The 25,578-nt window shown below is 46.9% G+C and overlaps 1 protein-coding gene across 13 annotated transcripts in view; it reads right to left on the reverse strand.

The window, feature by feature from the left end:
• The window catches only part of msi2b (musashi RNA-binding protein 2b), a 522,720-nt gene that overhangs the window by 24,626 nt on the left and 472,516 nt on the right, over window positions 1-25,578 (reverse strand). For 5 of the 13 annotated variants that reach the window (XM_041197718.1, XM_041197716.1, XM_041197715.1 and 2 more), the window contains 2 exons: window positions 16,164-16,340; window positions 189-251 (listed from right to left, as the gene is read on the reverse strand). The exons of 4 other annotated variants lie outside the window; for them this stretch is intronic. In XM_041197718.1, the coding sequence (XP_041053652.1) occupies window positions 189-251; window positions 16,164-16,340 (240 nt within the window). The remainder of the gene's footprint in view (window positions 1-188; window positions 252-16,163; window positions 16,341-25,578) is intronic. 4 more of the 13 variants (XM_041197721.1, XM_041197720.1, XM_041197719.1 and 1 more) reach the window with 2 other exon arrangements.

Raw genomic sequence — 25,578 nt, forward strand, 5'->3', positions numbered from 1 at the left:
GAACCAAAGAGGCTGCTTTGAGGCAGGTGGGCTGAGGAGTCCTGAGTCAGGGGAGTGAAGTGGGGGAGAAGAATCGAGAAGATAAGGTCCTTATGCCCAGCCCCCTCCCCCCCCCCAAGGACAGAGATACTGACCGTGTATCAGGGCAACAAGTTAGATGCAGGTTCCAATTTACTTACATTGCTTACCTGTCATTTTTACCAGTGGTTGTGGCCACGTTAGCAGGTGGCTGTTTAATCCGGGTGCAGACCCTATTTAATTAAATTAGAAATTTGTTGGTTCTGAGAATAACTGGCTGCTTAAGACAGGTGACTTTAATCTAGGTGACCTTTAGGACAGGTTTTACTGTACCCACTATCACACCTCGCCCCTCCCCTCTCACATCGCCCCCCACACCAACCCCCCCCCCCCCCCACCCCCCACCCCCCCACTTCCCCTTAAAACAAATCACGAGGCCCACACAATTTTATTTAAAGGGTCTGTGTCATCTTGTCGAAACCTCCACTAATTATCCTGCAGCTCACATCGTATGAGCGTGAAGTCATTACTCTGTATCATGCACTGGTTCCTGAGGACATTAAAAGGATCTGAAGGGAACCTTTGAGGCCTGATGGAGAAACCTGGACCTGCTCCACTTCCTCTCCGTGCCTCCCCCACCGTCTCTCTCCCCCAAGCCCCGCCCCTCCCACCAACCAACAAGATGACAAGCCTCTTTAAAAATGTCACATGGGACATAAAAAGGACAAGACCCCCTTAACCATTGTCAGCCTGCCTGCTTTATGTTGTTCCTGTTCTGTCATGTCGTGATGACCTGACCACCGCTGGTCCAGACCAAATGGAGTGAGCCCACTGTGGCAAGTTGAATTTCCCGCCAATCTTTTACCATGTATGGGCTCTCTCAGTAGCCCTTTAGCACAGAGTCATTTGGGTTGATGGGTTTGAGGCCTTCTTGGGGCAGCGATGTCACATAGAGCTCCCACTGTGGTGACGGTACTAGAGCAGAACTTTAATGGCACGGTGAAATGCTTGTGCCCTCCCACACCGGACTGCCCTGAGCCACTGACACACCACTGCAAGCCTACAGGAGTCGCACTGCTTGCTTAGGAAGTGGGGGTGGTTCGAGTGGATAGACTTCCCCTTCCTTACCAATACTGTATGACAACTGCTCGGACAGAAACAACATTGGTATCAGTCAACTGTCCAAACCCAATCCTTGTACTCCTAGATCACAGCAGCATTGCTACTGATCGTTGGACGTGGGCAATACTTATTACCCATCTCCTATTAAGGTGGTGGTGGGTGCTCTCCAGCTAGGTGTCTTGAGAGGGCGTCAAGAGTCAAATGTGTGGGAGTGCATTCACGTGTAGGATGGACTCCCTGGGTTTCTAAACCAATCTAACAGCTCACAAGCTCGCTTTTATCCACAATGAATTGCCAAGTTTATGGAATTTTACAACACAGCATGGTGAGATTGGCACTCAAGACCAGCAGTGTCAAGTTACACTGAGTTTATACACAAAACAGAAGCAGGCCATTCAGCCCCACTGGTCTATGCTTCACATGAGTCTCCTCCCACACTGCTTCATCTCACCCTATCAACATCTCCTTCTATTTCCTATCTCCCTCACAGGTTTACCTGAGTTCCCCTTAAGTGCATCTGTGCTATCCACCTTGACTGCTCGTTATGGTAGCAAGTTCCACATTCTCACCACCATCTGCATAAAAAAGTTTCTCCTGAATTCCCTGTTGGATTTATTTGTGACTTTTGAATCCCTAGTTGTATTCTCCCCACAAGTGGAAACATAGTTATCAAACCTTCCGCTATCAAACCTTCCCATTAGCCATCACTATGCTACCCAATAAAATGTAGTCAAGCTCCCTGTAAGTACTCCACAGTCTTAAGTGGACGCTACACTTTATTTACATATCCCACTGTTACTCTCCCACATGCTGTTGAATGTTGTGTTGGGGTGGGGGAGGGAGCAGGTTGTCTACTATTGGCCCCAAGTTATTGTACCTGTAGGTGACTAATTCTGCATAATTATAGAATTTATTTAATCTAACAGAAACTGTATTGCAGATTAAAGAGGCAGGGTGATGGGGACTACATGAGTGTTTAGCTTTAGATACCAGTTTACTACATTGTGCCTGTTACAAAAGAGAAAAGAGCTACCCAAAATCTTTAAGTACCGAGGCAAGGTTAAAGATAACCTGAGGACGCCTGGTAAAGTGCGCTGACTACACCACCTACAAAACGTACAGGTTACTCCTTTCGAAAGGCAATTGGACATGTACTTGAAGAGGTCGAATGTGCAAGGTCAGGGAAGAAAAAGCTGGGATTTGGGGGACTAAACTGGACAGCTCTTTCAAAGAGCTGGCACAGTCACAATGGGCCAAATGGACTTCTTCTCTGATGTGAGATTCTAAATCACTCCACTTTTAGGGAATGGAAATCCCTTGTGACCATTTCTGCCACCACTCTCTCCAGACATCCTATCAAAGATCAGGATTTCTCCATGAGCGGCATCCCCAATAGAACACTAGGCCTGGCTGCGCGTCAGTCCAACACACCACAGGACCAAAGGGTTTCGCTTTCTTCTGTGCATCTTGTCTATTATCAACTAACAGAAATTCTCTTACCGCCCTCCCTGCTTCCAATTGTTAATTGGTACAAAATGCAAATGGATTCCTGTGCTTCTACCCTGACTCACACACACTTTAAAAGGCTATTAACATAAATTGCAGTGCAGGTATCACAGACACAGCGACTGCTGCCCTGTTAAACCTCCGAACAGTAGGGAAACATGCCCACATGACTTCATTAGGCATTCAGAGGTGCCTGATTAAATCACAAAAGCACAGGCAGAGCAGTTTTAATAGATGCATATAATTAAAGTCAACTCTTAAATGCCTTCGTGATATTAATAGGTAGATAGAATTCTTTAAACAGGCAGAAATTTTAGCTGCTAACCTACTCTTAACGCCAAACACTGAGTCTGCCATGAGTGGCTCCCTGTTGGGGTGCCATCACTTACATTTTCCTAGAGGTAGCTTATTATTATCATGTCAAAATAAACACAACTCATTCTGCACACAGTCATTTTTGGTTTCTCAAGAGGTGTAAAGTGCATTGTAAAAAATTGGAGGGTAGCCATCCCTTGGTCCCCACCCTTCATACTCTTTCCTTGTTTGAAGGGTCAACAATCATTAGCTTGTCAGATTTTTAAAAATTCTTTTATGGGACATGGGCATCGCTGGCTGGGCCAACATTTTTATGGCCCATCTGTAATTGCACTTGAGAAGGTGGTGGTGAGCTGCCTTCTTGAACCGCTGCAGTCCATGTGGTGTAGGTACACCCACAGTGCTGTTAGGAAGGGAGTTCCAGGATTTTGATCCAGCGACAGTGAAGGAACAATGATATATTTCCAAGTCAGGATGGTGAATGACTTGGAGGGGAACTTCCAGGTGGTGGAATGTGCTGCTGAAAAAGCTTTGGTGAGTTCCTGCAGGTGCACATGCTGCTGCTACTGTGCACTGGCGGTGGAGGGAGTAGATGTCGAAGGTGGTGGATGGGGTGGTGGATCAAGCGGGCTGCTTTGTCCTGGACAGTGTCAAGCTTCTTGAGTGTTGCTGGAGCTGCACTCATCTGGGCAAATGGAGAGTATTCCATCACACTCCTAACCTGTGCCTTGTAGATAGTGAACAGGATTTGAATGGCCAAGCAGTGAGTTAGACTCCACAGAATTCCCAGCCTCTGGCCTGCTCTTGTAGCCAGGGTATTTATATGGCTGGTCCAGTTATGTTTCTGGTCAATCGTAACCCCCAGGATGTTAATAGTGGAGGATTCAGCAATGGTAATGCCATTGAATGTCAAGGGCCGATGGTTGGATTCTCTCTTGTTGGAGATGGTCATTGCCTGACATTTGTGTGGAATTAATGTTACTTGACACTTGTCAGCCTAAGCCTAAATGTTGTCTGGCTCTTGCTGCATATGGACATGGACTGCTTCAGTATCTGAGGAGTCACGAATGGTGCTGAACATTGTGCAAACATCAATGAACATCCCCACTTCTGACTTTACGATGGAAGGAAGGTCATTGATGAGGCAGCTGAAGATGGTTGGGCCTCGGATACTACCCTGAGGAACTCCTGCAGTGATGTTCCATGACTGAGATGATTAACCTCCAACAAAAAATCATCTTCCTATGTGCGAGGTATGACTCCAACCAATGGAGAGTTTTCCCCCGATTCCCATTGACTCCAGTTTTGCTAGGGCTCCTTGATGCCACACTCGGTCAAATGCTGCCTTGATGTCAAGGACAGTCACACTCACCTCACCTCTGGAGTTCAGTTCTTTTGCCCATGTTTGGACCAAGGCTGTAATGAGGTCAGGAGCTGAGTGGCCCTGGCGGAACCCAAACTGAGCATCAGTGAGCAGGTGATTGTTGAGTAAGTGCTGCTTGATAGCACTGTTGGTAACACTTTTGCTGATGATCAAGAGTGGACTATTGGGGTGGTAATTGGCCAGGTTGGATTTGTCCTGCTTTTTGTGTACAGGGCATTCCAGGGCAATTTTCCACATAGCCGGGTAGATGCCAGTGTTGTAGCTGTGTTGGAACAGCTTGGCTAAGGGCACAGCTATTTCTAGAGCACAAGTCTTCAGTACTATTGTCGGAATGTTGTCACATGGAGTGAATCAAATTGGCTGAAGACTGGCATCTGTGATGCTGGGGACCACTGAAGGAGGCCAAGGTAGACCATCCACTCAGCACCTCAGGCTGAAGGTTGTTGTAAATGCTTCAGCCTTACCTTTTGCACTGATGTGCTGGGCTCCCCCATCATTGAGGATGGGGATATTTATGGAGCCTCCTCCTTCAGTGAGCTGTTTAATTATCCACCACCATTCATGACTGGATGTGGCAGGACTGCAGAACTTAGATCTGATCCATTGATTATGGAATCGCTTAGCTCTATCACTTGCTGTTTCTGTTGTTTGGCACGCAAGTAGTCCTGTGTTGTAGCTTCACCAGGTTGACACCCCATTTTTAGCTATGCCCTCTTGCAATCTTCATTGAACCAGGGTTGATCCTGCGGTTTGATGGTAATGGTAGAGTGGGGGATATGCTGAGCCATGAGGTTACAGATTGTGAATGTGTACAATTCTGCTGCTGCTGATGGCCCACAGCACCTCATGGATGCCCAGTTTTGAGTTGCTAGATCTGTTCAAAATCCCATTTAGCATGCTGGTAGTGCCACACAACACACTGAAGTGTATCCTCATTGTGAAGATGGGACTTCGTCTCCACAAAGACTATGCGATGGTCACTCTTACCAATGCTGTCATGGACAGAATCATATGCGACAGGCAGGTTGGTGAGGATGAGGTCATGTATGTTTTTCCCTCTTGTTCTTTCCCTCACCGCCTGCTGCAGATCAAAGAGTCTAGCAGCTATGTCCTTTAGGACTTGGCCAGCTAGGTCAGTCATGGTGCTACCAAGCCACTCTTGGTGATGGACATTGAAGTCCCCCACCCAGAGTACATTCTGCACCCTTGCCACCCTCAGTGCTTCCTCCAAGTGATGTTCAACATGGAGGAGCACTGATCCGTCAGCTGAGGGAGGGCGGTACGTGGTAATCAGCAGGAGGTTTCCTTGCCCATGTTTGACCTGATGCTATGAGACTTCATGGGATCCGGAGTCAATGTTGAGAGCTCCTGGGACAGCTCCCTCCTGACTGTATACCACTGTGCCGCCACCTCTGCTGGCTCTGTCCTGCCGGTGGGGCATACCCAGGGATGATGTTGATGGTGTCTGGGACATCGTCTGTAAGGTATGATTTCATTAGTATGACTATGTCAGGCTGTTGCTTGACTGGTCTGTGGGACTTTGCAGTGGCGACAGGGCTGAGTTTAACGTTGTCATTTCCGGTGCCTAGGTCGAAGCTGGGTGGACCATCCAGTTTCATTGCCTTTAGGCTTTGTAGTGGTTTGATGCAACCGAGTGGCTTGCTAGGCCATTTCAGAGTCAACCACATTGCTGCGGGTCTAGAGTCACATGTAGGCCAGACCAGGGAAGGACCTCAGATTTCCTAAAGGACATTATTAAAACAGATGGGTTTTTATGGCAATCAGTGATAGTTGTCATGGTCACCATTACTGCGACTAGCTTTTTAATTCCAGATTTATTAACTGAATTTAAATTTCATGAGCTGTGGTAGTGGGATTCAAATCCGTGTCCCCATAACTTTACATCTGGATTACTAGCCCAGTGACATTACCACTATGCCACCACCTAATGTGTTATAGGAACACGAGTTGATGTACAGTATTGGTCTCCTTACTTAAGGAAGGATGTAAATGTGTTGGAAGCAGTTCATAGAAGGTTTACTGGATTGGGCAGGTTGTCTTATGAGGACAGGCTGGGCTTGTATCCACTAGAGTTTAGAAGAGTAAGAGTTGACTTGATTGAAATGGCAAGATCCTGAGGGGTCTTGACAGGGTGGATTTGGAGAGGATGTTTCTTCTTGTGGGAGAATCTAATACTAGGGGTCACTGTATAAAAATAAATGGTCACCCATTTAGGGTAGAGATGAGGAGAATTTTTTTTTCTGACGGTTGAGAGTCTTTGGAACCTTCTTCCTCAAAAGGCGGTGGAAGCAGAGTCTTTGAATAGTTTTAAGGAAGAGGTGGATAGATTCTTAATAAGCAAGGGGGTGAAAGGTAATCGGGGGTTGGCGGGAATGTGGAGTTGAGGTTGCATTCCGATCAGCCGTGATCTAATGGAAAGGCAGAGCAGGCTCGAAAGGCTGAGTGGCCTCGTCCTGCTCCTAACTCATATATTAGTGAAGATTGGCCATTGTGGTGCGGGTGCTGGAGGGCTGCTGGCGCTCGTGGAACCTCACCCCAGTGAGCAATCACCAACATCAGCAAAGAAGGGTAATTAAAAACCCAGAGAAGTAGAAAAAGAATTGGGGAACCTGTTGTTCTCCTGAGGTTGACCATGGCAGAACCCCAGTAAGTTGACCTTTCATGTTGCATCTGGGAGAGGTCACCAGCCAGTCACTGCAGGACACCCAGGAAGACCTTGGTGAAACTCGAAGGCCATTTCTCTATTTTTTAATCTCGTCATCTATTTTTCTGCACAAATGGTACGTTGAATGACTTGAATGACAAATGTGTGAGACTTAGTGAAGGGTACTTCAGACAATGGGTAGACCAGAGCTTCTCACTGGTTCTGCTGGTTAATACTGGGACACAGGCTTTGAGTAGTTAATACTGGGACAACCAAATTGAGGGACAAAGTTAAGAATGCAGCCTGCTCTTGCAGGAGGGGTCTTTTTGCTGGTCTTGTGAAATCACTTGTGAGGCAGATTAGGAAGTGGTGGCCCACCTACACTGCTGGAAAATGTCTCTGGGTGGGAAAATCAATGATTCGTGTTAACGCAATCATGTCTATACAGGAGAAAAAGCTGAGCCTTAACGGGTCAGCGGCTGGGAACTCTGCAGCAAGGAACTCGCCTCCAGAATCCTCAAAGCCTGTCCACCATCTACAAGGCACAAGTCAGGAGTGTGATGGAATATTCTCCACTTGCCTGGATGAGCGGAGCTCCAACAACACTCAGGAAGCATGACACCATCCAGGACAAAGCAGCTCACCTGAGCGCCCACCATCCACCCCATCCAGCACTGACACACAGTGGAAGCAGCAACTCACCAAGGCTGCTTAAAGAGCACCTTCCAAACCCATGACCTCTAGGACAAGGGCATTAGGCACATGGCAACACCACCACCTGCAAGTTCCCCTCTGAGCCACATGCCATCCTGACATGGAAATATATCGCCGTTCCTTCACTGTTGCTGGGTCACAATCCTGGAACTCCCTCCCTAACAGTGCTGTGGGTGTACCTACACCACATGGATTGCAGCAGTTCAAGAAGGCAGCTCACCACCACCTTCCCAAGGGCAATTAGGGATGGGCAATAAATGATGGCCTAGCCAGTGCTGCCCACATCCCATGAACCAAAAAAAAAGAGAAAACAATAGATTAACACTTCATACCTTCAGGATTGACCACACATCTAGCGTAGGCAGATCAAACCCTTCAACAAATCCCACATATGACTCTTGCAAAACACAGTCAATCTACGTGAGTACTTCTAATAATAAGATAGTGACCAACAAACCCAATCAGGAATCGGGAGAAATCCGTTACCCAGTGAGTAGTTAGAATGTGGAAGCCAGGGGCGGGGCCGGGGCTGTAAAATGAGGCGAGACCTTCAAAACTCCATTGACTTTGGCGCCACTGTAAAATCCCACTCATAGAGCGATTGAGGTGAATAGCATAGATGCATTTATGGGGAAGCTAGATAAACACATGGGGGAGAAAGGAATAGAAGGATATGTCGATGGGCTGAGATGAAGAGGGTGGGAGGAGGCTCGTGGGGAGTGTGGCTGAGCCAAGCCATCCATTTCTGTGCTGTAAATACATCAAACTTGTGCTTTAGTTGAAATAATAATAATAATAATGTAAAATAGCTGTAACCTTCCAAACAAAGGGGTTACCATGTTTTATTTACTTCAAAAAGGGTCACTGGTCTTTGTTCTTGGAGAATTAGTAGAATTAGTTAAAGTGCCTGGTATCAATGTCAGGAACCCAAGGCAATAGCTCAGTAAAGAGGCTCCCCAGCTGTTCAACACGTTCGTACAGTTGCAAGGTGGCGAAATTCACAAGCATTCTTTGCTGGATTTGCTGAGGACGTGTGTTAAACCTGCCTCACCTACACGTGGTCTATTCCAAAGATATTATGTGTTATTCTGCTGACACTTTGTGATATCACAATCCATTCATCATGAAATCAGGTGAATAACTGCTTCGTTCTTGCTGGATTCAGAAGGGAGTTCAGCTTGAAGAGCCCTGTGTATACTGCAGCTCACAGCTTCAATACGAAACTTCCTACCCAAGGGCATAAAAACTCTGATGTAAATTCAAAAATATGTCTCTTATTCCAAAACCTGTTGAAGAAGGGCTGGCGAGAGCTTTGATGAATTGAATGTTCTAAATTCCAACTGACTAACTAACTCTGTGTTTCCCAACTCTTCTCTGATTTTGTAAAAGCAACTCACAGTTTTAGCCTGCTGAGTCTCTGGTCCTAGGTGTGAGAGGTTCATTCTCCTAGAATTCCCAAGGGCATCTTCTCCCAACATTCTGCTGTCATTTCCATGAAGTACAGCAGAGCGACCCAGGCTTCTTAAAAAGAACTTACATCAGAGAAACAGGACAACTAGTCTGACCAGAGCTCTGCTTCATTCAATCTGTGTGAGACTGCTATGTAGCCCTTGCTGGACAAACCCAGTTTACAAAGAGCATTGAAGAGAGGTTTTGTCAGCTTGTGCAGCCAAATCCCGCCTCAAATTCAGCGATTCCCTCAGACTTTTCCCCTCAACTTTTCCTTTCTCTTACTTGTTACACCTGCTCCCTATTTGAAAGTTCTGAAATTGGGAAAACGCAATGATTAAGGCACACTTACATACACACTGAGGGGACACGGCCCATTATAACCTGGAATGGAGCCAGTGAGAATGTGGTGCAGCAATCTTTCTGCTGGCTCCCTGGTGAAAATGAGTTAGTTCCTATTGCTTCTTTGGTTTCCTGGAGCCAGCAGGCTAACCATGTATGATCAACGCTAGGAGGATGGATCACTGAGCCCCAAACCTCTACCGTTTTTAATCTGTTTAGGCCTTTACAGAGCAGTAAAGAAACTGGAACATTATGGGGAATTAGTGGGCCATCTTGGTTCCAAGGAAACAACATGTGAACATTATTGCCCACCTGTAATAATGAGTTACGCAAACCCTCAGCCCCAGCCCTGATTAATGCCGAACTCGCCAACAGCGGCATGGGTGACCCTGGGGCGATCAAGCAGAGCAGCAGCCAGTGGGAGGCACTGTCCAATCGGGGAGAACAGCCTAACCCTATGGCTCGGATCTAGGGTGGCCAACTCCACTGGACGTATCCCTGGAGGTTTTGTCACGCGAGCTGGGATTTTCCTGCCCTGATGTGGGGGGGGATGTGGCAGACCAACCAAAAGTCAATTGACTTGAGGCGGGTCAGGATGATCCCAACGGCGGGTGGGGTAGGAAAATCCTGTCCACGCACTCCGACCGCGCCCCCCCCCCCCCCAAAAAGCCCTTTTCCACCCCCAACTTTTGATTTTTTTTTTCTTATAACTGATCAATGGAAGGGTTGAAAACTAAATACTCTATTTTCTTAACATCTCTATAATTTTTTTCCCCAGGGCCTTGTGCAGAAGATTAATTTTTCATTCCCAGAGTCTCCAGGACAACCCTGGAGGTTTCGCGACCCCTCTTTGGATCCCAAAGCCACGCTTGGTTTCAAGTGCTGGAGGAGGTGATACAGAGATGCCTTGCAGTCAGCAGATTGTGACTTATCGTTAAAAAAGGTGAAGAAAATGGGGACGAAATACATTTGAGGTGCGAGCAAAGCAATTCTCTCATCATCTAACAGGGAGCCGCAGCCGGGAATCTTTGCAGATATCTTCGGGCAATGACTCCACCACACCACACCACACCCCACTTCCGAGGCATTCTCCCACAAACAAGGTACAGGTCAATGTGGGGTGAATGCACCCAAACACATACACAAAGACGTTCTCTCCAAACCCACTTCTTCCTCAACATTCAGCACATTGAAGGAAATAAAGGCGCAAAGCAAAAGCTCCCAGAAGATAGGGAAATACAATCTGTCATGTTCAAAGAAAATGCCTTTTTTTAAAACATGTGAAGTAAAAAATAAATGAAATCATAATAAATGTCGATTCAAGTTATGTTTTCCAAGTATGTGCGAGCCTCTTCAATTTGGCCTACGTTGATGTCTATGGAAGTGCAGAGCAAAAACTCCCTCTCCCACTGGCTCCCAATGACAGTGCTTTCATTAGTTCCACAGGAGGCTGTTTAACCAGGTCATGTGTCTCCGTTAATCTCTGGAACAACATTGTGGTGGTGGTGTTGGGACAGGAAACCGCACAGAGTATTCATGGACAGCCTCCACACTTGGAACCATCCCTCTTTGATTTAAGCTCCTTTTTTTGTTTTGTTTGCTTACAAGAGCAGCAGTGGGCGCTTGGGGAGCCAATAATGCCAACGGCAGTGTCTGTCTCTGAACAAGCTAGCCTGTTCACCCAGCCAGCACATCTAATTTACAAGCATACAACTATATATACAATCTGTACAAAGCCCTGCTTAGGCGTCAACTAGAGTACTGCGTCCAGCTCTGGTCGCCACACTTTAGGAAGGGTGTGAGGGTCGCTCAGACGACGCAGAGGAGATTCACCAGAATAGTTCCAGAGATGAGGGATTTTAGCAACAAGGCTGCTCTCCTTGGAGCAAAGGAGATTTAGGGGAGGTATCAGAAAGTTGTTCAAGCAGAAGGGTCATTGAGCTGAAATGTTGATCTGTTCCTCTCCACAGATCCTGTCTGACCTGCTGAGTATTTCCAGCATTTTCAGCGTTTATGTACAAGATTATGGGAGGTTCAGATAAAGGAAGAATTACTTATTTACTTACATAAAGGAGATTTATCACAGGCCCGTATCTTACCATCTCATAACCGAGTGTACTGGTGAATTAGCCCAGGCACAAGCTGGTAGCTTTGATAAAGCACTGCAGTCACTTTTCCTAGTTCAAAGTGCTTTTGTTTGTTGGCAGGGCTACTTAATGCTTCCTGATTTGGCTTCTCACGCTTGGCTCACCCCTTGTTCCCCCACCCCGCCCAAATGAACCATCAACAAATACCAACTGAAATCAAAAACGGTTTGTAACCCGCCAAAGGGCACTAACGTCAGGGACACCAAACATACAATTCCTCGACATGGTTAGTCAGTGGAGATGGCATGAGTGAGGAGTCCAGCAGCTTTCCAACAGTAATTACATGAAAAGATTTTTCCAACAGGCTGATGGAGCTTAAATGGCCTATTTCTGTCCCTTTTTTCCAACGTACGTTAAAAAGTGACTACCCTTCAAAAAAAAACTGCTTAACTGGCTGTAAAGTTATTTTGGAAGTTCTGACGTCATGAAAGATACGGGTGTAGGTGTTCAAAATCGTGAGGTGTTTAGACAGAGTAGACAGGGAGAAACTGTGCAGAAAGGTCGCGAACCAGAGGGCGCTGATTTAAGGTGAGTGGCGAATGAACCAAAGGCAACATGAAGAAAATCCTTTTTTAAGCAGTGAGTGGTTAGAATCTGGAATACACTACCTGGGAGTGTGGTGGAGGCAGATTCAATCCAAAAGGTTATGGGATAATTATTTGAAGAGAAAACATTTGCAGGGCTGCAGCTGACTTGCTCTTGCAGACAGCCAGCAAGGACATGACAGGCTGAATGGCCTCTTTATGTGCTGCAGCCATTCTATAATTCTATTCTATGATCGAGGAGCTCAAGTGGACCATATTACAATGGTAACAAAATCACCGGGAGAGATTGAGGACACTGAAGTATAACTTCCTAGCTCAATGTCACTGTGTGTCTTTTGATGTACTGTGATTTAGTGTTAGCACACATGGATTGTAGTGATCAAAGGTAGAATTGGTATAAGTTCTTGGCATGAACACTGAACTTTACAAGACAGTTAAAATGTACCTTTAACTCAAAGTAAAACAGAGAATGCCAGATAAACACCTCAGCTCGGAGACAAGCCCATGTGATCCAGTCACCACGGGGAGAGAAACTCAGACAGAAATCCGTTCAAGTGGGTGGCAGCTTTAACACCTTCTCACATTATCTCACAGAAAAAAAGACAGCTACTATTTAAGTAGTAAACAAACAAATAAAGAAACTACTGTTGTGGAGGAGCAAAGGGAGCTGTTTTTGTCTTAATGACCAAGCAGGATGTCAGTGAACGTTTGGTTGCTGTTCGAGAGAAAAGGAAAGAGCAGATGGGGCTCTATGGAAACTCAGATGGAGTGGAATGATTGTGGAAGGACTCTGGAAGTTTCAACCTGACATGATGGGGAGAAGTGACCCTCTGCTGGAGGGCTGAGTGTGACTTTGGGACTGTGTCTGTAATACTACATATTGGCCAAAAGCATGGCATTGCGTAAAAGTGTTTTGTAAGACACATTTTGGTTGTGTCAGTTAGTGAATGTGAAACTTACCTTTCTCTTTAGTTCGGTGTATTAATTGCCTGTTAAGTAGCACTTGATCAATAAAACTCTTAAAAAGTGAAATTCCGTCCACTGGTTTATTTTCAATGGCCATTTGGGAAACTCGTTTCTTTTAAAAAGTTCTCTCTATGGGGATTGTGACACACTGTATGTTGTAGTCACACTGGTTTGTGGAGCGTAATATACCTGACTAGTTGTAGTAATAATAAAGAATTGCGTAATCATACTGGAATTGTGTTGTTTTGATTTGACTGAGTACTCATGTTGGATCGTGTAACATGAGCTAATTAAAGACCTGATTCTGCGGTTGTCTAAGGTAAAACAAAACAGCAGATTAGCAGTAGGCAACACTTGACAATGAGTGAAGCAGTTTGAGATGTTTCGGTGAGATGTGAATGGCCCATTAATCTCCTGGGATGGTTTTGGGGTCACCTGAGTGGCGAGCGGCAAATGGAGGAGAATTTTCCAAAGAATTTTCCCCTCCCGTTAGCCCTGGGATCTTACTGTGCATTTCAGTCGCTCCCAGTAGATTGTGTGGCTGCGGCTGTGGAGCGGGATGTCGGCTAGGCAGTGTGTCGTTCTGGCAACCTGCGATTTTGAGATGTGGGGCAGGCTGGGTGAAGCAGCAGGCCCTTTCCCGTCCGTCATTTTTGGATGTTCACCTGTGATCAGGAGCTATGTAAACATAACACTTTCATCGTTCATTGAAGTGATGTTGGTGTGTTACCGTTCACTCAGGGAGCCCAAGCTCCAGTGGCAACGTGCACTTTTAAGTGTATGTTGTAGTCTGGAGCTCTGGATAGTGACGGTAGATGCTCCAACATTCCTTCCATCGCATGGCTGACCAGGAATCTCTCCCACTCTTATTGCTTGCCATTGGCACGTGTTGGAAGGATTTGCAGGTTTATGCTCAACCTGTTTAGCCTCATGATGAACACACCTTTCGTGACTGTCAAGTCCTGGAGTGGGACTGGAACCCAGAGCTGCTGGCTCAGAGACAGGGACACTACCCACTGCGCCACAAGACCTCCAATTTATTGATGTGCTTCTATACAAACAGAATTTACATTCTTATGGTATTTTTCATATTCTCAGGACACCTTAAAACGTTTCACAGTCAATAAATATTTTTCTCTTTGATGTAAAGTTACTGCTCTTATTTAGGAAAATGTGACATTCAATTTGCGCAGAGCAAGATCCCACAAACCACAAATGGAATAAATGTGTTTTGGTGGTGTTAGCTGAGGCAGTTAATGAGGCCCAGGAATGCAGGAGAACTGTTTTGCTCTTCTGCAAATAGTGCCTTCAATTTTTTTTTTTACCTCTGAACAATTGGGATCTCGGTTTAAGAGATCATCTGAATCTGGCACCTTTGAGAGTGCTGCACTCCCTCAGCACCACACAGCAGTGTTAGCCTAGATTATAGGCTCAAATTTCTGGAGTGGGACTTGAACCCACGACCTGAGATTTTCAGGGTGATTAAAAGCAAATGCTTTTTATCTCAGGATGACGCCGCCCCTTTAAGCATTTTCATTCAAAGACAAAACTTAACTTTCTCTGACACAGAAGCAAAACATTGCTGATGCTGGAAATTTCAAACAAAAACAGAAGTGGAGAGAGTAACGGAGTTAATGTTTCAGGTCGATTAACTTTTGTCTCAATTGATTCTGATGATGGGTCATTGTCCTGAAAGGTTAATTCTGTTTCTCTCTCCACAAGCGCTGCCTGACCTGCTGAGTACTTCCAGCATTTCCTCTTTATATTGCTAACTTGGCTTTGCTTCTGTCACTTTCAACACCCCTTCCTGCTTCCAACCTCTGTTTAGAATAAAGAGAAATGATTCACCTCTTCCGCCATCCACCACACCCACACCCCCAGCCAACCCAAAACAGTGCTTGCTGACCAGTCTAATAATTGCTTATTATGGGTGGGATGGCTTTATCTTTAGCAGAATCCTCCTCCCCTGTCTGCCTCCTCCCGCAGTGCAAATCAACGCTGCTGGGTAAATGAGATAGTGAATGGCACAGCTGATACAGGACGTCCAGAGGAACTGGGTGGCACTAACTGTTGGTGCACAAAAAGGGGCCATAATCTTGCCACTTTGAATTTCTAACCCGCAGTGAACAACGTTAAAGAGAAAATGAATGGTTTGGCCCGGGGAGAGTATGAAATGCTCTCCTCACTGGTGGCGCCCCGCAGTGTTGCCAGTGGCTCAGGGCCGTGGGCACCAGCTCGGCCCTTTCTACTGGCAGTCGGGGGTGGTAGGGTGGGGATGGCGGGAGAATTGGGTAAAATGCAAGGCGAGGCAGTCAGGAGAATGAAACTTTCAACAAAGAGAAAGGGAGCGACACAAACCGCACACGAACGCCATGAGAGCTTCTTACAGCCGGAGGAACGGGTCAAGCCTGCATTTTCTTTTTGAGTTTATAACCCACAATATGCTTTGTCTCTCTAACAAAAAAAAAAGAACAGGACCACTCACGTCTGCAAATAAGTTACACAAACGCGCCAAAATTGCTCTGAGGAGAGAGGCAGGCTGCTTAGTTATTCCACGCAAGCACTAGTTTAATATACAAGTCAAAATAATTATCTGTTGTCATGGAAGATTAAAATGATCAATCACTCGTTTTTTTTTGTTGGGGTGGGGGTGCGGGGGAGCAGCACATGGGGTGAAAAATCCTTGCGTTCTTGTGAAAAAGTAATTTTAAAAATAACAGAAATAATTGTGAATACCCCTCCCACCCATGGTGAATGGAACAGGCAATGCCGATATGGCCTCTTTGGCTCCAAGTCGTATGGTATTGCTTTTAAACAGATGAAGAAACACTCGATCCCACTGTCCCACCATTTCCCCACCCCCTCCCAACCCAACAGCCCCCCCACCCACCCCACCACCGACCTCGCCCATTCCCCCCAACACCCACACCCCCCCTCCACCGCCCCACCCCACCCCACCCCACCAAAGGAAATGAATCTGTAGCACAAACCTGGGTTCTTAAACTGATCCGGATTGGTTAGATGGTGCAGGGAGGGACTGCTTGCTGACGGAGCGTGCTCACTGCGAAGCATCTGAGCGGCCCGCAGTCCAACCGAGCCGTAGTCCGCAAACGAGAAGGAGGCCCGCTGATCACCGGGCGTGGAATAGAAACCGTAATCGGGAAACCCTGGGAGACACAGGGGACCTTTAATCATTGTCCGAGCGGCACAGAATTACCACAGGGCCAGTATACTCTGGGCCCACGTACATCACATGAAGAAAACAGCAAGGCTAGAACTCCGAGGTTTAAGCAAAGTATTGGTACAAGGACACACAGTAGACTGAAACCACCAAGAATATAGAAGGGCAGGCCACTCCCAGAGAGGTACAGGGCCTACCAACTAAAGGCATTCCGACTCCCTGTTTGCTGCCAATGTTCTCTATCACATTTTATTGAACCTGGATTCAGCTATATTTTAGTTTCTTCAACTACACCGCCAATATCTTCCTACTATTTAAATGCATTAGATACAGTTCAGGTCCATTAAAAAAAAAATCCCACACAGAATGAATTCAAAAACAATGGCTTTATCCTGTCAATTCCGGATAAGCTCAGGGCACTTTTATTTTTGTTTCTCATGCCCCCCCCCACCCCCTTTATCTGATGGTTAAGTGCTAACTGAAATTATTGATTGACAAGCGGAGCTGCGAGTGATTGCACGGCCTCTGGAATGTTGGGGGATCGGGATCCTGCACCTGGTGAACATTTGAACTAGGCTTTCCTGCTTCCCTTACAGTGGACGTTTTGTTGAAGGAATGCCCTTCCCAAGCCGGTGCCCTGCTCATGGGTCGCTCTGCAGTTTGCTGGTGCCCATGGCAACGAGATGGGTGAGGTCCTCCTCCTTGGCGCGCTTACAGTAAAACGGTGGCATGGTTCAGCCTTCCTTTAAAGGCCCTGCACAATTGGCGTTTTCACCAGGTTGGCGAATCCGCTTTGCCAGCTCACTGTCCAAGCAGGGAAGGTACAGAGGGACCTCATCCATGCCTGTGGTTGTGTCTGCGCTTGGCTCCAGGTTCCAAATCCACCACAAAGGGTAAAATCTACAGGAGTAACACTTGAGAACTACAGAAGCGTTTTCACCTGCCCCGGGTTCAAGGTCACACTCCAATGAGCACAAGGAGAGGGAACATCGCCCAACATCAGCTCCAGCATTACCACATACTGCGAACAGGGAGCCAGAGAGAGATGGAGTGGCAGGTCCACTAAGGGAACGGTAACATTGTGGTTATGATCCAGAGATTTGAGTTCAAACCCCACCAGGGAATTTAAATTCGGTTAATGGAGAAATCTGGAATAAAAAGTTTGTATCAGTAATGGTGGCCGTGAAAGCACCAGATTGTTGTAAAAACCCATCAGGTTCACTAATGCCCTTTAGGGAAGGAAACCTGCCATCTTTACTCGTTCTAGCCATGTGACTCCACACCACAGCAATGTGGTTGACTTAACTGTCTCCTGAAATGGCCAAGTAAGCCCCTCAGTTCAAGGGCAATTAGGGAAGGGCAACAAATGCTTGTTTTGCCAGTGATGCCCAAATCCAGAGAATGAATTTAAAAAAAGGTGACTAAAGGATGGGAGGTCAACTACAAGTAGCTTCTCCCCACCACCACCCAGTGCATCCCATACCCCCAAAACACTATCATAATGGCTACCTTAGAGCGCTAGTTTTTACTGAGCCTGGGACTGGATCAATAGCCCAGGAAACCAGCCTCCCAGTGCAGGGCCACTCAAGCCGACATTTGAGAAGTGGGATTGGGATTGTCCAGGAGCTGGGGTGTCCTGTCCGTGTAATGAAGGTGAGTTCTGAGCCCGTAGCAAGTGAGAAGAGGTGGGGCAAGCAGTGTCAACGAGAAAAATATTGTGCTTCTAGAGCACGCAGGGCTAAAGAGAGGGGGCGGTGCAATGGAATCATTGGCACAATGACAGGGACAATTGAAGCAACACCACTGTCAAAAATGTGCCAAGGGAAATACTTTGGGCAATTCTGGTCAAGCGTATGGAGAAAATCCAAGATAGATTTAACTCCTGACCATCAGTATCCCTTCTATCTCCACAAACCCCACTTCTCAGACACCTTTCCTGAATTTTTGTCAGGGTACATTTCCATTGACACCTGGCACCATTCAATCAAGCAATCAATTCTTCACGTATGTGAACCCGGACAATCAGCACCGTTCGTCAGCTCAACTACGCAGGGCAAGATAGCCCAGTTCAATTCTATGCTTGACTAATGCCTGCAAATACACAGCCACCTGCTAGTGACCAACAACAGGAATCCTGCTTCGCCCCCCTACCCGGTCTACCTTCCGTAGCCCAGAAACATTAAGGCCAATTGTAACACCCTGACTGCTGCCCTGACCCAACATTGTACAGCCGATACGGAACAGATGAGGGAATCAAGCATGAGGCCTTCTGCTCTATTGTCACACCACGCAATGTCACTAATCCAGTGGACCATTACTCCAGTGAGCCCACTGCAGCACCCATCATTTAGAAGGTCGTGAATCTTTGGAACTCCCACCCCAGGGGGCTGTGGATTCTCAATCACTGAGTATATTGAAGACTGGGATCGATGAATTTTTGGTCTCTCAGGGAATCATGGGAACAGCGGAACAGCCTTGAGGAGCTGTATAGCCTTCTCTTGTTCCTATTTCTTATAGGAGAGATCCTGAGGCTGGCCTAGAGTTGAGAGGGGAGACAATCCTGACGTGGTTTCTTCGAGCTGTGTCTAATGCATTTAAATCATATTCACCCATAAACCTGGGAGAGACTAGCCAAACCCATCGACTAGCCATCAGTGCTTTCAGTGCCAAGCTTAAGGTGTTCCTCCCCAACAGGTAACACATCAAAACCAACTGTAAATTTATGATTTCCTCACCTGCTTCCTGGTTACCCCGCCAGGGATTTCTGTGGGATACCTCGGCTTCTCCCTCCCCACCCCAAATTCCTCAGCAATACAGGTTTGAAATTAGACAGCACAGGCTGAGTTGCCTCACGTTTTTATTTTAAGGAATTCGTTCCTTTCCTGGACCCAAGCAAGCCTGTGGGTCGTAGTTGCTGGGCGCGGATTAGATTCAAGGGTCAGCAAAAGTTGAGCGGGAGTTGCTGACAGTTTAAGACACCAAAATGCAGATGCACGAAGATCAATGGCAGTAAAATGGTGTTAACTGTCTCAGGACAGGAAATGAGGGGTGGGGGAGGAGGTGACTGAATGCCATAAAAACGAAATGACCAACGTCTGGGCTGATAAGGGTTAAGCCTTTTTACATTGATTGCCCAGATTGAATCACTGTTTAAAAACTTTCTGATAGGCTCAATAGTGAAACTGGTCTTCACCTGTAGAATAAAAGGCACTCATAGTGGATCGGAAGCTCGATGCGCACCCGATTTTTGTTTCCAGTGACTACAATGGCAAAGGCCATTTTTTGCCAATTCCGTGATTGCTCGTATAGTGTTTGCTTACTCTGCCAGAAAGCTGCTCAGAGCTCAAGCAGAAAAGACATGCTCTCATCTTAGCAGCAGATCCTCTGAATGATCATCGCCCTCAAAGCAACGTTAAATATTTTGTTACAGCCAACTAATGATCTGGGACCAAAAGGCATCTCAATGGCTTCAACACTTGTCAATAACTGGCCGGTTCCTACAGAGTCTGCTGATCCCAAGTCCCAAAATTCCCTCCTCAACACGCCACCACCCCCCCCCACCCCCACCCCCACTACCAACACAAAATCAGTCAGGTGTATCAGCCCCACAAAGGGCATTACCCTGGTTCGTAAAGGCAGAACAGTTTATGCAATAAAGATCTGCACTTGCTTTCCTCCTTTAAGACACTCCTCAAAACCTACGATCTTTCGGTCATCTGACTAACTATCTCCTTATGTGACTCGGTGTCATACACTGTTTTATAATGTTCCCATGAAGCATTTTGGGGTGTAAGGTTACGTTAAAGGCGCTATATAAATGTAAGTTGTTGTTGGGCAGAGAGGCCTGTGGGTACTGGCCCAAAATTCCAGAAGCACCCAGGCAGTTGTGAAGGAAATAATGTAAATGGGGTGCTCGCATGCCCACCAAGTCAGCAATTTGTGATACAGGGAGCAGGGTTGGGGGAGCTTGGTACTAGGACAGGCAAAAGCCTCTCCCCGCCATTATTCTGGTGGCTCAGCAATCAATCTGGAATCTCTAGCCGAAATCTCTAGCTCTTGCACCACCGGATGCATTTCTTGTTCAACTCAACTCAAGATGCAACGAAGCCTTTCTTGCCTTTGTGAACAGTCCTCGTGGGCATTTGCAGAGGCCGAGGTGAAGGATTTCGGACTTTACAATACAATTTTTAAGGAAATTAAAGGATTGGCTAGACCCTGGATTAATTACATGCGAGAGGAGCTGAGTTGGTTAAAAGTATTAATTCAGCAAAGGAACTTTCAAACTAACTGCTCAAGGAAGCATGATGGGAAAATTAGCCACATCTGAAAAATTGGCATTAAAGTTGCCTGGAAGGCCATGGTTAAGCAGGCCATGAGAGGCTGCAGGAAACCATCTTAAACAGCAGGTGTTGTTTCTGTAACATCGGCCTGTACAAGCGTGGGAGACAGAGAACGGAATGATGCCGGAAAGCTTGTTTTTCCATCAGTGACTGCAGGGGACGAGCAGCCATTCCAAAGTGAACGTTGAGGCAGCTCAAGAACAACTTACAGGATGTTGTTGGAGTTTTAACCTCCCAGTCTCCCAAAGAAGAATTGAGTTTTGAGCTGCATTTCTGACATGAGGGTTACAAGAAGCTCAAGAAAAGCTGGGGTATTTTAATGCTAATAAAAAACAATCATTTAGAAAAGTTTAAAACTTTAGCTGATCTCTCCTCTCATTACCCTAAAGATTAAAAGAGAACTAATTTAAAAAAAAAACAGAGAAGAGGAACAGGAGGCTCCCAGTCTGTACACCAGATGAACATGTTAAGGGATTAAGAGCTTCAATCTCTATTTTGAATTTGTGAGCCCTTTGTTTAACTGTGAGCTCAAAAGTTCATTGCATAAATATTGTTTTTTTCCTTCATTCATGGGATGTGGGCATCCCTGGCTAGGCCAGCATTTATTGCCCATCCCTAATTGTCCTTGAGGAGGTGGTGGTGAGCTGCCTTCTTGAACTGCTGCAGTCCACGTGGTGTAGGTACACCCACAGTGCTGTTAGGGAGGGAGCTCCAGGATTTTGACCCAGCGACAGTGAAGGAACAGAGATATATTTCCAAGTCAGGACGGTGAGTGGCTTGGAGGTGGTGGTGTTCCCATGTATCTGCTGCCCTTGTTCTTCTAGATGGTAGCAATTGTGCATTTGGAAGGTGCTGTCTAAGGATCGTTGGCGAGTTCCTGCAGTGCATCTTGTAGATGGTACACACTGCTGCCACTGTGTCTCTGCGCTGGAGGGAATGAATGTTTGTGGATGAGGTGCCAAGCAAGCAGGCTGCTTTGTCCTGGATGGTGTTGAGCTTCTTGAGTGTTGTTGGAGCTGCACTCATCCAGGCAAGTGGGGAGTATTCCATCACACTCCTGACTTGTGCCTTGTAGATGGTGGACAGGCTTTGGGGAGTCAGGAGGTGAGTTACTCGCCCCAGGATTCCTAGCCTCTGACCTGCTCTTGTAGCCACAGTATTTATATGGCTAGTCCCAGTTCAGTTTATAGTCTCAGCAACAGCTGCTGCTTCTCTGGGATAAATCATCTCCCTTCACTGTCCACTCCCAGAAGCTGGAGAATGCAAAAAAACAAAAATCAATATATAAAATTTCACGAGGGCAGGAACTAGTTCACAGTCGTGCTCCATCAAAGCTGCCTGGATGCACAGCTGCGCAGCAATCTAAAAGTAACCACGTAGTGCAACAAGCAAGCTGTGCACGACAAAGAGAAATTAGACGGAATACTGCTTCAGAGATTCATCCCTCAGAATTACAACTTTGCTCTTCAGCGCTCGTCAACCTTTCGCAAATTTCTGGATCCACCATTGCAAAACTCCAGGGCCTGAATTTCACACTTGGCGTGTGCGCCAAGTCCATGGGGCCCCTGAAGCGGATTCAAAATGCGCTTCCACCTGCGATCACCACCCCCCCCCCCCCCCGAATACAATTTCACGCTGGCTGGCCAGTAGGCGGCCCACCTGAGGGGGGGGCACTAAGAGGGCAGGTGCCGACAAAAGTGAGGGTGAGGTCTAGCGAGCTCCCTGAAGACAGACAGCTGCAGCGGAGCTGCCTTAGGGAGCCGCAGACCCGGACAGATCAAATGACAAGAAAAAAAATTCACAAAACTGTGTCTGTTCAGCACATTCAGCACCTGACAGCAGAACTCAAAGAAACATCAGTCCCCAGATATCTTTTTTTATTATTAGATTTCACCCCGGACATCTCATCCAGGCCTTGGATGAGGCTTCGTTTAAAACAGGCTGCCTGCTTGCCCGTGTGACGAGTGTGAAATCGCACGGGCAATGCAAAATTGTTGGTAATAGGGTTTTTAAAGGCCTTGATTGGCCCTTGAATTGTCAGTGGGCGTGGCTCAGACTCCTGCATACGCCCGCCGACCTCAATATTGCACACGTGCACGATGACATCGGGACTCACGCCTGACGTCATTTTGCCCAGTTTCATGTACGCTCGGGTCAGGCGCGCGCCCGCTAGGTCAACGTAAAATTCCGGCCCTATATTTTGCGTAGCTCTTTTGCTGCCACAACGATAAGTGATGCCGAGTATATCGGGGGCACCCTCAGCTCAGCCTACAACTAGCTCCTGTCCCGCTGCACTCTCAGCAGAACCACTTGTTTTCATGTGTCGCATGATGTCTTTACATTTCAATTTTCATAGGCAAGCATCTAGTCCTAAAGGCCCATGGGCATCTCTCTCTCCCTTAGATAGGCATTTTTGGCTACTCGTAGATTGAAGGGCATCACCCTGCAAATGTGGAACTAGGCGAGGAGATAACACCTCCATGAGCTACCACAGCCGGTACAGGGATTCAACCAATGCTGCCGGCGTCATTCTGCATCACAGTCTAGCCATCTGTCCAACCGAAGTAACCAACTACCCAATTTTCATATAGAAACGGTGAAAATAACCGGTGAAATCCCAGGTGATGAAGCAAACCAAACTTATTCTGTCACCAGCAAACAAGAGCCAACATTCGGAGCTGATTTTTGGTACTTACTTGAAAGACCATAAAGTGCGTTTGAAGTGGGGTCACTGTTGTAACACAGGAAACGCAACAGTCAATTTGTGCACAGGAAGCTCCCACAAGCAGCAATGAGATAAATGGCCAGAAAATCTGCTTTATGGTGTTGGTTGAGGGATAAATATTGGCCAGGACACCCAGGGGAACTCCCCTCTGCTCGTCTTCAAAATAGCGCCATAAAAATTTTTATGCCTGCCTGAGTGAGCAGATGGGGCCTTGGTTAAATGTCTTGTCTGAAAGATGACATCTCTGATCAGCACTGCCCCACCCTGCCATCCCAGGAAAAGATTTGCTTGGGGGGGGGTGGGGGGGGGGGGTGGGGGGCAGTGTGTGTGTGTGTGTGTGTGAAGCCAAATGGTTCTGGTGGAAATAAGTGGTGAGACAGGGCTGAGATATCATGGAATGATACAGCATAGAGCAATAATTCCTGAACTTCTTCCCGGACTGGCCACATTTTAACACCTCAAACTTGGTGTGATCCCAGAGTTGTTGACTGGGGGTGAAGATTGTGGCCTTCAGCTTTTGGGTGGGGTAGGGGAGAACAGCGACAAAATAAAACAAAACTGTGGGATAGTAAGCTTCATTCCTTTATATGCACTCAGAGGCTACTTCCTGGGCCCACCCTCTCACCCCAACTCTCCAATCGCAGCATGTCCTCCCTCCCCCGCTTACTGTTCCTCCAATCGGGATTCCTGTTGAAGTTACCCGGGAGAAACTTGACCACTGACCACCAGCAAGCTGTGAGCCAAGAAAACAAAAGATTGGGGACGTGCATCATGAGATCTCACAGCGGGTCCCAGGATACAGAGTCTCTGCTCCACAGTCGCTATTCTGGTCTCAGATCTTGTGGCCCCCAAAATCTCGCCCTGCGACACATCTGGGGCTTGGTGTGTGGGCATCGCTGGCAAGGCCAGCATTTATTGCCCATCTCTAGTTGCCCTTGAGAAGGTGGTGGTGAGCTGCCCTCTTGAACTGCTACAGTCCATGTGATGTAGGTACACTCACAGTGCTGTTAGGGAAAAAGTTTGAGGATTTTGACTAGCGACAGTGAAGGAGCGGTGATATATTTCCAAGTCAGGATGGTGTGTGGCTTGGAGGGGAACTTGCAGGTGCTGGTGTTCCCATGTGTCTGCTGCCCTTGTCCTTCTTGGTGGCAGATGTCATGGGTTTGGAAGGTGCTGCCTAAGGAGACTTGGTGAGTTGCTGCAGTGCATCTTGTAGACGGTACACACTTGTGGCAGTGTGCGTCAGTGGTGGAGGGGCTGAATGTTTGTGGGTGGGGTGCCAATCAAGCAGGCTACTTTGTCCTGGATGGTGTTGAGGTTCTTGAGTATTGTGGGAGCTGCACTCATCCAGGCAAGTGGGGAGTATTCCATCGCACTCCTGACTTGTGCCTTGTCGACGGTGGACAGGCTTTGGGGAGTCGGGCATGGAAAGAAGCATTTTGGCCCCTTGTGCCTGTACTGGCTCGTTGGGAGTGTTTTCCAATTATTCTTCTTTGCACTCCCCTGCTCTTTCCCTATAGTCTTGTGAATGGTTTTCCTTCAAGTATGCACCCAATTCTCTTTTGAAAGTTACTGCTGAATTTGCTTCCAGCCAGCTTCCTTTCAGGCATATCACAACAAGTCACTGTGTATGAAATTGTTTCCTCAATGTCACCTCTGGTTCTTTTGCCAATCTGTGCCCTCTTGTTATTGACCTTTCTGCCACTGGAGACAGTTTCTCTTTGTTTACAAAATCAACACCCTTATGATGTTGAACACCTCTATCAAATCTCCCCTTACCCTTCTCCGCTCCAAGGAGAGCGAGCCCGCATTCTCCACACAGCTCACCCCCGACACCATTTCTACTAAATTTCCTCTGCCCCTCCCCCATGGTCCTGACACCCTCTCGAAAGTGCGGCGCCTAGAATTGAATCCAATATTAATGTGCTGCTTCTTTAAGCCTCTCTCTTCCACACATTTCCAAGCTCTCTTATTTGCTTTTAACAAAATGTATTTTTTTGGCTCCCGTAATCTCTTTGTCAATTTCTAATCAAGACTCATGTCTTCCATGTTATTGCTAATCAGGCCTGGCTGATTGCTAGATAATAGCATCCCAGATCGAGTCCTGTTATTTATTACTTGCTGAATTGGTTCAGCTTGACTCAAAAAAAAAATAACAG

Source organism: Carcharodon carcharias, chromosome 10 (genome assembly GCF_017639515.1).
Source record: "Carcharodon carcharias isolate sCarCar2 chromosome 10, sCarCar2.pri, whole genome shotgun sequence".
NCBI classification, from domain to species: Eukaryota; Metazoa; Chordata; class Chondrichthyes; order Lamniformes; family Lamnidae; genus Carcharodon; species Carcharodon carcharias.